The 11,539-nt window shown below is 56.9% G+C and overlaps 1 protein-coding gene across 1 annotated transcript; it reads right to left on the bottom strand.

The window, feature by feature from the left end:
- Positions 1-286: 286 nt before the first annotated feature.
- On the bottom strand, positions 287-1,919 carry snx20 (sorting nexin 20). The gene is made up of 2 exons (XM_072435101.1): positions 1,803-1,919; positions 287-984 (listed from the first exon to the last, which is right to left on the bottom strand). The coding sequence occupies exon 2, from the start codon at positions 964-966 to the stop codon at positions 313-315; it is 654 nt and encodes a 217-aa protein (XP_072291202.1). The 5' UTR covers positions 967-984; positions 1,803-1,919; the 3' UTR covers positions 287-312.
- Positions 1,920-11,539: the final 9,620 nt, after the last annotated feature.

Here is an 11,539-nt window from a genome sequence, read left to right as displayed (position 1 = left end):
AGCACTAGCAGGGGGCGGGGCTGAAGCACCAGCAGGGGGCGGGGCTGAAGCACCAGCAGGGGGCGGGCCTGAAGCACTAGCAGGGGGCGGGGCTGAAGCACCAGCAGGGGGCGGGGCTGAAGCACCAGCAGGGGGCGGAGCTGAAGCACCAGCAGGGGGCGGGGCTGAAGCACCAGCAGGGGGCGGGCCTGAAGCACTAGCAGGGGGCGGGGCTGAAGCACCAGCAGGGGGCGGGGCTGAAGCACCAGCAGGGGGCGGGGCTGAAGCACCAGCAGGGGGCGGAGCTGAAGCAGAAGGTTCCACACTGCGGCTTTACACAAACTTGTGCACCACGAGCTCCTTGAGCGAGCGCGTGTCGACTCGGCCGCGCTCGGCGTCGCTCACGGCGATGAGCTCGTCCTGCATCTGGGCCACGGGACGTCCCAGCGCGTAGCCCACGTCCACCAGCATCTGCAGCAGCGGAGCGCGATACTCCCTCAGCCCGTACCTCCTCACCGCCGGCAGTGCCCTGTGTGCGGCCGCGTACGCCTCCTCCGGCTCCTCCAGGTCTCTGTGGCAAACCGCTAATGCCGCTAACGTGTGCACGGACAGCGTAGCGCTCTGCCACGGCGCTAGCTTCTCCTGGACCTCCAACACGAGCTGCAGAAGACGCAACGACTGTCCAAACTGTCCCGCCCGGAGCAAATTGTGCGCCTTTCTCATCTCCTGGTCGGTGAAAAAGTTTGCAAAATGTAGCGAGTAGCGCACGCATCTCTTAGCGTAGAGTTTAGCGACATAGTCTTGCAGCGCTAGCCGCCGCTCCTGCAGGCATTCCGGATTGAAGTTCCCGGTCAGAAGTTTCCGAGGGAGCGCAATCTCGTCCAGTTCTTCGTCGAATTCTTGCCGCAGAGTTTGGTGGAGTTTGGCGAAGTCGCTGTAGCGTCGCTCAATGGCGACGCGGTGCGAGTCGAAGCTTCCGGAACGCATGACCACGAGCTCGAAGACCTGAGAGACAGAAGGCTTCACGGTCAAGACCATGAGACTTGACCACAGCAGTGAGGTGTGGCCAAGAGTTTAGTCAAGTCTGGCGCCACTTCAACAACGTGCTAATGCTAATGCTAATGCTAAACCGTATTATATTTCTCTGCTCTGTAGTTATAATCTAATACAGACGTTTATTGTCATCGGTCAACAAAGCGCCACTCTGTCAAACCAAGCTAACAAGCTAACAAGCTAACAAGCTAACAAGCTTGTCTGCTGAAGGCCCAGTCACTGACCACATGTCACTGACCACATGTCGCTGACCACATGTCGCTGACCACATGTCACTGACCACATGCCGCTGACCACATGCCGCTGACCACATGTCACTGACCACATGTCACTGACCACATGTCGCTGACCACATGTCGCTGACCACATGTCACTGACCACATGCCGCTGACCACATGTCGCTGACCACATGTCACTGACCACATGTCGCTGACCACATGTCACTGACCACATGTCACTGACCACATGCCGCTGACCACATGTCACTGACCACATGTCACTGACCACATGCCGCTGACCACATGTCGCTGACCACATGTCACTGACCACATGCCGCTGACCACATGTCGCTGACCACATGTCACTGACCACATGTCGCTGACCACATGCCGCTGACCACATGTCGCTGACCACATGTCGCTGACCACATGTCACTGACCACATGCCGCTGACCACATGTCGCTGACCACATGTCACTGACCACATGCCGCTGACCACATGTCGCTGACCACATGTCACTGACCACATGTCGCTGACCACATGTCACTGACCACATGTCTTCTGAAGGCCGTCTCGCTGACCCTGTGGGACGGCAGTTCAAACAGCAGCCTGCGGGGACGCTCTTGTCTCTTCTCCTCTCTCAAGTTCTGCTGCAGTTCTTTAGTGGTCAAACTGGACGTCCGAGGGATCTGACCTGACCAGGACGACAAGACAACAGGTCCTGACCACACTTTACACACACGTCTCACTCACACACGTCTCACTCGCAGACACGTCTCACTCGCAGACGTCTCACTCACACACGTCTCACTCACACACGTCTCACTCACACACGTCTCACTCGCAGACGTCTCACTCGCAGACGTCTCACTCGCACACGTCTCACTCACACACGTCTCACTCACACACGTCTCACTCACACACGTCTCACTCACACACGTCTCACTCGCAGACGTCTCACTCGCAGACGTCTCACTCACACACGTCTCACTCGCAGACGTCTCACTCGCACACGTCTCACTCGCAGACGTCTCACTCGCACACGTCTCACTCACACACGTCTCACTCACACACGTCTCACTCGCACACGTCTCACTCGCAGACGTCTCACTCACACACGTCTCACTCACACACGTCTCACTCGCACACGTCTCACTCGCAGACGTCTCACTCGCACACGTCTCACTCACAGACGTCTCACTCGCAGACACGTCTCACTCGCAGACGTCTCACTCGCAGACGTCTCACTCACACACGTCTCACTCACACGTCTCACTCACACACGTCTCACTCGCACACGTCTCACTCGCAGACACGTCTCACTCGCAGACGTCTCACTCACACACGTCTCACTCGCAGACGTCTCACTCGCAGACACGTCTCACTCGCAGACGTCTCACTCGCAGACGTCTCACTCGCAGACACGTCTCACTCGCAGACACGTCTCACTCACACACGTCTCACTCGCAGACGTCTCACTCACACACGTCTCACTCACACACGTCTCACTCACACACGTCTCACTCGCAGACGTCTCACTCACACACGTCTCACTCGCAGACGTCTCACTCACACACGTCTCATTCACACACGTCTCACTCGCAGACGTCTCACTCGCAGACGTCTCACTCACACACGTCTCACTCGCAGACGTCTCACTCACACACGTCTCACTCACACACGTCTCACTCGCAGACGTCTCACTCACACGTCTCACTCGCACACGTCTCACTCACAAACGTCTCACTCACACACGTCTCACTCGCACACGTCTCACTCGCAGACGTCTCACTCGCACACGTCTCACTCGCAGATGTCTCACTCACACACGTCTCACTCGCAGACGTCTCACTCGCACACGTCTCACTCACAGACGTCTCACTCGCAGACACGTCTCACTCGCAGACGTCTCACTCGCAGACGTCTCACTCACACACGTCTCACTCACACACGTCTCACTCACACACGTCTCACTCGCACACGTCTCACTCGCAGACACGTCTCACTCGCAGACGTCTCACTCGCAGACACGTCTCACTCGCAGACGTCTCACTCACACACGTCTCACTCGCAGACGTCTCACTCGCAGACACGTCTCACTCGCAGACACGTCTCACTCACACACGTCTCACTCACACACGTCTCACTCACACACGTCTCACTCATGTCTCACTCACACACGTCTCACTCACACACGTCTCACTCACACACGTCTCACTCACACACGTCTCACTCGCAGACACGTCTCACTCGCAGACACGTCTCACTCGCAGACGTCTCACTCACACACGTCTCACTCACACACGTCTCACTCGCAGACGTCTCACTCGCAGACGTCTCACTCGCACACGTCTCACTCACACACGTCTCACTCACACACGTCTCACTCACACACGTCTCACTCGCAGACGTCTCACTCGCAGACGTCTCACTCACACACGTCTCACTCGCAGACGTCTCACTCGCACACGTCTCACTCACACACGTCTCACTCACACACGTCTCACTCGCACACGTCTCACTCGCAGACGTCTCACTCGCACACGTCTCACTCACAGACGTCTCACTCGCAGACACGTCTCACTCGCAGACGTCTCACTCGCAGACGTCTCACTCACACACGTCTCACTCACACACGTCTCACTCACACACGTCTCACTCGCACACGTCTCACTCGCAGACACGTCTCACTCGCAGACGTCTCACTCACACACGTCTCACTCGCAGACGTCTCACTCGCAGACACGTCTCACTCGCAGACGTCTCACTCGCAGACGTCTCACTCGCAGACACGTCTCACTCGCAGACACGTCTCACTCACACACGTCTCACTCGCAGACGTCTCACTCACACACGTCTCACTCACACACGTCTCACTCACACACGTCTCACTCGCAGACGTCTCACTCACACACGTCTCACTCGCAGACGTCTCACTCACACACGTCTCACTCACACACGTCTCACTCACACACGTCTCATTCACACACGTCTCACTCGCAGACGTCTCACTCGCAGACGTCTCACTCGCAGACGTCTCACTCACACACGTCTCACTCGCAGACGTCTCACTCACACACGTCTCACTCACACACGTCTCACTCGCAGACGTCTCACTCACACGTCTCACTCGCACACGTCTCACTCACAAACGTCTCACTCACACACGTCTCACTCGCACACGTCTCACTCGCAGACGTCTCACTCACACACGTCTCACTCACACACGTCTCACTCGCACACGTCTCACTCGCAGATGTCTCACTCACACACGTCTCACTCGCAGACGTCTCACTCGCACACGTCTCACTCACAGACGTCTCACTCGCAGACACGTCTCACTCGCAGACGTCTCACTCGCAGACGTCTCACTCACACACGTCTCACTCACACACGTCTCACTCGCACACGTCTCACTCGCAGACACGTCTCACTCGCAGACGTCTCACTCGCAGACACGTCTCACTCGCAGACGTCTCACTCACACACGTCTCACTCGCAGACGTCTCACTCGCAGACACGTCTCACTCGCAGACACGTCTCACTCACACACGTCTCACTCACACACGTCTCACTCACACACGTCTCACTCATGTCTCACTCACACACGTCTCACTCACACACGTCTCACTCACACACGTCTCACTCACACACGTCTCACTCGCAGACACGTCTCACTCGCAGACACGTCTCACTCGCAGACGTCTCACTCACACACGTCTCACTCACACACGTCTCACTCGCAGACGTCTCACTCGCAGACGTCTCACTCGCACACGTCTCACTCACACACGTCTCACTCACACACGTCTCACTCACACACGTCTCACTCGCAGACGTCTCACTCGCAGACGTCTCACTCACACACGTCTCACTCGCAGACGTCTCACTCGCACACGTCTCACTCACACACGTCTCACTCACACACGTCTCACTCGCACACGTCTCACTCGCAGACGTCTCACTCACACACGTCTCACTCACACACGTCTCACTCGCACACGTCTCACTCGCAGACGTCTCACTCGCACACGTCTCACTCACAGACGTCTCACTCGCAGACACGTCTCACTCGCAGACGTCTCACTCGCAGACGTCTCACTCACACACGTCTCACTCACACACGTCTCACTCACACACGTCTCACTCGCACACGTCTCACTCGCAGACACGTCTCACTCGCAGACGTCTCACTCACACACGTCTCACTCGCAGACGTCTCACTCGCAGACACGTCTCACTCGCAGACGTCTCACTCGCAGACGTCTCACTCGCAGACACGTCTCACTCACAGACACGTCTCACTCACACACGTCTCACTCGCAGACGTCTCACTCACACACGTCTCACTCACACACGTCTCACTCACACACGTCTCACTCGCAGACGTCTCACTCACACACGTCTCACTCACACACGTCTCACTCACACACGTCTCACTCACACACGTCTCACTCATGTCTCACTCACACACGTCTCACTCACACACGTCTCACTCACACACGTCTCACTCACACACGTCTCACTCGCAGACACGTCTCACTCGCAGACACGTCTCACTCGCAGACGTCTCACTCACACACGTCTCACTCACACACGTCTCACTCGCAGACGTCTCACTCGCAGACGTCTCACTCGCACACGTCTCACTCACACACGTCTCACTCACACACGTCTCACTCACACACGTCTCACTCGCAGACGTCTCACTCGCAGACGTCTCACTCACACACGTCTCACTCGCAGACGTCTCACTCGCACACGTCTCACTCACACACGTCTCACTCACACACGTCTCACTCGCACACGTCTCACTCGCAGACGTCTCACTCGCACACGTCTCACTCACAGACGTCTCACTCGCAGACACGTCTCACTCGCAGACGTCTCACTCGCAGACGTCTCACTCACACACGTCTCACTCACACACGTCTCACTCACACACGTCTCACTCGCACACGTCTCACTCGCAGACACGTCTCACTCGCAGACGTCTCACTCGCACACGTCTCACTCGCAGACGTCTCACTCGCAGACACGTCTCACTCGCAGACGTCTCACTCGCAGACGTCTCACTCGCAGACACGTCTCACTCGCAGACACGTCTCACTCACACACGTCTCACTCGCAGACGTCTCACTCACACACGTCTCACTCACACACGTCTCACTCACACACGTCTCACTCGCAGACGTCTCACTCACACACGTCTCACTCGCAGACGTCTCACTCACACACGTCTCACTCACACACGTCTCACTCACACACGTCTCATTCACACACGTCTCACTCGCAGACGTCTCACTCGCAGACGTCTCACTCGCAGACGTCTCACTCACACACGTCTCACTCGCAGACGTCTCACTCACACACGTCTCACTCACACACGTCTCACTCGCAGACGTCTCACTCACACGTCTCACTCGCACACGTCTCACTCACAAACGTCTCACTCACACACGTCTCACTCGCACACGTCTCACTCGCAGACGTCTCACTCACACACGTCTCACTCACACACGTCTCACTCGCACACGTCTCACTCGCAGATGTCTCACTCACACACGTCTCACTCGCAGACGTCTCACTCGCACACGTCTCACTCACAGACGTCTCACTCGCAGACACGTCTCACTCGCAGACGTCTCACTCGCAGACGTCTCACTCACACACGTCTCACTCACACACGTCTCACTCGCACACGTCTCACTCGCAGACACGTCTCACTCGCAGACGTCTCACTCGCAGACACGTCTCACTCGCAGACGTCTCACTCACACACGTCTCACTCGCAGACGTCTCACTCGCAGACACGTCTCACTCGCAGACACGTCTCACTCACACACGTCTCACTCACACACGTCTCACTCACACACGTCTCACTCATGTCTCACTCACACACGTCTCACTCACACACGTCTCACTCACACACGTCTCACTCACACACGTCTCACTCGCAGACACGTCTCACTCGCAGACACGTCTCACTCGCAGACGTCTCACTCACACACGTCTCACTCACACACGTCTCACTCGCAGACGTCTCACTCGCAGACGTCTCACTCGCACACGTCTCACTCACACACGTCTCACTCACACACGTCTCACTCACACACGTCTCACTCGCAGACGTCTCACTCGCAGACGTCTCACTCACACACGTCTCACTCGCAGACGTCTCACTCGCACACGTCTCACTCACACACGTCTCACTCACACACGTCTCACTCGCACACGTCTCACTCGCAGACGTCTCACTCACACACGTCTCACTCACACACGTCTCACTCGCACACGTCTCACTCGCAGACGTCTCACTCGCACACGTCTCACTCACAGACGTCTCACTCGCAGACACGTCTCACTCGCAGACGTCTCACTCGCAGACGTCTCACTCACACACGTCTCACTCACACACGTCTCACTCACACACGTCTCACTCGCACACGTCTCACTCGCAGACACGTCTCACTCGCAGACGTCTCACTCACACACGTCTCACTCGCAGACGTCTCACTCGCAGACACGTCTCACTCGCAGACGTCTCACTCGCAGACGTCTCACTCGCAGACACGTCTCACTCACAGACACGTCTCACTCACACACGTCTCACTCGCAGACGTCTCACTCACACACGTCTCACTCACACACGTCTCACTCACACACGTCTCACTCGCAGACGTCTCACTCACACACGTCTCACTCGCAGACGTCTCACTCACACACGTCTCACTCACACACGTCTCACTCACACACGTCTCATTCACACACGTCTCACTCGCAGACGTCTCACTCGCAGACGTCTCACTCACACACGTCTCACTCGCAGACGTCTCACTCACACACGTCTCACTCACACACGTCTCACTCGCAGACGTCTCACTCACACGTCTCACTCGCACACGTCTCACTCACACACGTCTCACTCACACACGTCTCACTCGCACACGTCTCACTCGCAGACGTCTCACTCACACACGTCTCACTCACACACGTCTCACTCGCACACGTCTCACTAGCAGATGTCTCACTCACACACGTCTCACTCGCAGACGTCTCACTCGCACACGTCTCACTCGCAGACGTCTCACTCGCAGACGTCTCACTCACACACGTCTCACTCACACACGTCTCACTCACACACGTCTCACTCGCACACGTCTCACTCGCAGACACGTCTCACTCGCAGACGTCTCACTCGCAGACACGTCTCACTCGCAGACGTCTCACTCACACACGTCTCACTCGCAGACGTCTCACTCGCAGACACGTCTCACTCGCAGACACGTCTCACTCACACACGTCTCACTCACACACGTCTCACTCACACACGTCTCACTCATGTCTCACTCACACACGTCTCACTCACACACGTCTCACTCACACACGTCTCACTCACACACGTCTCACTCGCAGACGTCTCACTCACACACGTCTCACTCGCAGACGTCTCACTCGCAGACACGTCTCACTCGCAGACACGTCTCACTCACACACGTCTCACTCACACACGTCTCACTCACACACGTCTCACTCGCACACGTCTCACTCGCAGATGTCTCACTCACACACGTCTCACTCGCAGACGTCTCACTCGCACACGTCTCACTCACAGACGTCTCACTCGCAGACACGTCTCACTCGCAGACGTCTCACTCGCAGACGTCTCACTCACACACGTCTCACTCACACACGTCTCACTCGCACACGTCTCACTCACACACGTCTCACTCACACACGTCTCACTCACACACGTCTCACTCATGTCTCACTCACACACGTCTCACTCACACACGTCTCACTCACACACGTCTCACTCACACACGTCTCACTCGCAGACGTCTCACTCGCAGACGTCTCACTCGCAGACGTCTCACTCACACACGTCTCACTCGCAGACGTCTCACTCACACACGTCTCACTCACACACGTCTCACTCGCAGACGTCTCACTCACACGTCTCACTCGCACACGTCTCACTCACAAACGTCTCACTCACACACGTCTCACTCGCAGACGTCTCACTCACACACGTCTCACTCACACACGTCTCACTCGCAGACGTCTCACTCACACGTCTCACTCGCACACGTCTCACTCACAAACGTCTCACTCACACACGTCTCACTCGCACACGTCTCACTCGCAGACGTCTCACTCACACACGTCTCACTCACACACGTCTCACTCGCACACGTCTCACTCGCAGATGTCTCACTCACACACGTCTCACTCGCAGACGTCTCACTCGCACACGTCTCACTCACAGACGTCTCACTCGCAGACACGTCTCACTCGCAGACGTCTCACTCGCAGACGTCTCACTCACACACGTCTCACTCACACACGTCTCACTCGCACACGTCTCACTCGCAGACACGTCTCACTCGCAGACGTCTCACTCGCAGACACGTCTCACTCGCAGACGTCTCACTCACACACGTCTCACTCGCAGACGTCTCACTCGCAGACACGTCTCACTCGCAGACACGTCTCACTCACACACGTCTCACTCACACACGTCTCACTCACACACGTCTCACTCATGTCTCACTCACACACGTCTCACTCACACACGTCTCACTCACACACGTCTCACTCACACACGTCTCACTCGCAGACACGTCTCACTCGCAGACACGTCTCACTCGCAGACGTCTCACTCACACACGTCTCACTCACACACGTCTCACTCGCAGACGTCTCACTCGCAGACGTCTCACTCGCACACGTCTCACTCACACACGTCTCACTCACACACGTCTCACTCACACACGTCTCACTCGCAGACGTCTCACTCGCAGACGTCTCACTCACACACGTCTCACTCGCAGACGTCTCACTCGCACACGTCTCACTCACACACGTCTCACTCACACACGTCTCACTCGCACACGTCTCACTCGCAGACGTCTCACTCACACACGTCTCACTCGCACACGTCTCACTCGCACACGTCTCACTCGCAGACGTCTCACTCGCACACGTCTCACTCACAGACGTCTCACTCGCAGACACGTCTCACTCGCAGACGTCTCACTCGCAGACGTCTCACTCACACACGTCTCACTCACACACGTCTCACTCACACACGTCTCACTCGCACACGTCTCACTCGCAGACACGTCTCACTCGCAGACGTCTCACTCACACACGTCTCACTCGCAGACGTCTCACTCGCAGACACGTCTCACTCGCAGACGTCTCACTCGCAGACGTCTCACTCGCAGACACGTCTCACTCACAGACACGTCTCACTCACACACGTCTCACTCGCAGACGTCTCACTCACACACGTCTCACTCACACACGTCTCACTCACACACGTCTCACTCGCAGACGTCTCACTCACACACGTCTCACTCGCAGACGTCTCACTCACACACGTCTCACTCACACACGTCTCACTCACACACGTCTCACTCGCAGACACGTCTCACTCGCAGACACGTCTCACTCGCAGACGTCTCACTCACACACGTCTCACTCACACACGTCTCACTCGCAGACGTCTCACTCGCAGACGTCTCACTCGCACACGTCTCACTCACACACGTCTCACTCACACACGTCTCACTCACACACGTCTCACTCGCAGACGTCTCACTCGCAGACGTCTCACTCACACACGTCTCACTCGCAGACGTCTCACTCGCACACGTCTCACTCACACACGTCTCACTCACACACGTCTCACTCGCACACGTCTCACTCGCAGACGTCTCACTCACACACGTCTCACTCACACACGTCTCACTCGCACACGTCTCACTCGCAGACGTCTCACTCGCACACGTCTCACTCACAGACGTCTCACTCGCAGACACGTCTCACTCGCAGACGTCTCACTCGCAGACGTCTCACTCACACACGTCTCACTCACACACGTCTCACTCACACACGTCTCACTCGCACACGTCTCACTCGCAGACACGTCTCACTCGCAGACGTCTCACTCACACACGTCTCACTCGCAGACGTCTCACTCGCAGACACGTCTCACTCGCAGACGTCTCACTCGCAGACGTCTCACTCGCAGACACGTCTCACTCACAGACACGTCTCACTCACACACGTCTCACTCGCAGACGTCTCACTCACACACGTCTCACTCACACACGTCTCACTCACACACGTCTCACTCGCAGACGTCTCACTCACACACGTCTCACTCGCAGACGTCTCACTCACACACGTCTCACTCACACACGTCTCACTCACACACGTCTCATTCACACACGTCTCACTCGCAGACGTCTCACTCGCAGACGTCTCACTCACACACGTC

This window comes from Eucyclogobius newberryi, unplaced genomic scaffold, assembly GCF_026437365.1.
Source record: "Eucyclogobius newberryi isolate DKJ021-1_F unplaced genomic scaffold, fEucNew1.0.hap1 SCAF_7, whole genome shotgun sequence".
Lineage (NCBI taxonomy): Eukaryota > Metazoa > Chordata > Actinopteri > Gobiiformes > Gobiidae > Eucyclogobius > Eucyclogobius newberryi.
The sequence above is the reverse complement of the archived record's forward strand: the minus strand, read 5'-3'. Positions and strand labels throughout refer to the sequence as shown.

Excerpts from the sequence above, each read along its gene's own strand:
- snx20 (XM_072435101.1), bottom strand. The coding sequence starts at position 966 with ATGCGTTCCGGAAGCTTCGACTCGCACCGCGTCGCCATTGAGCGACGC.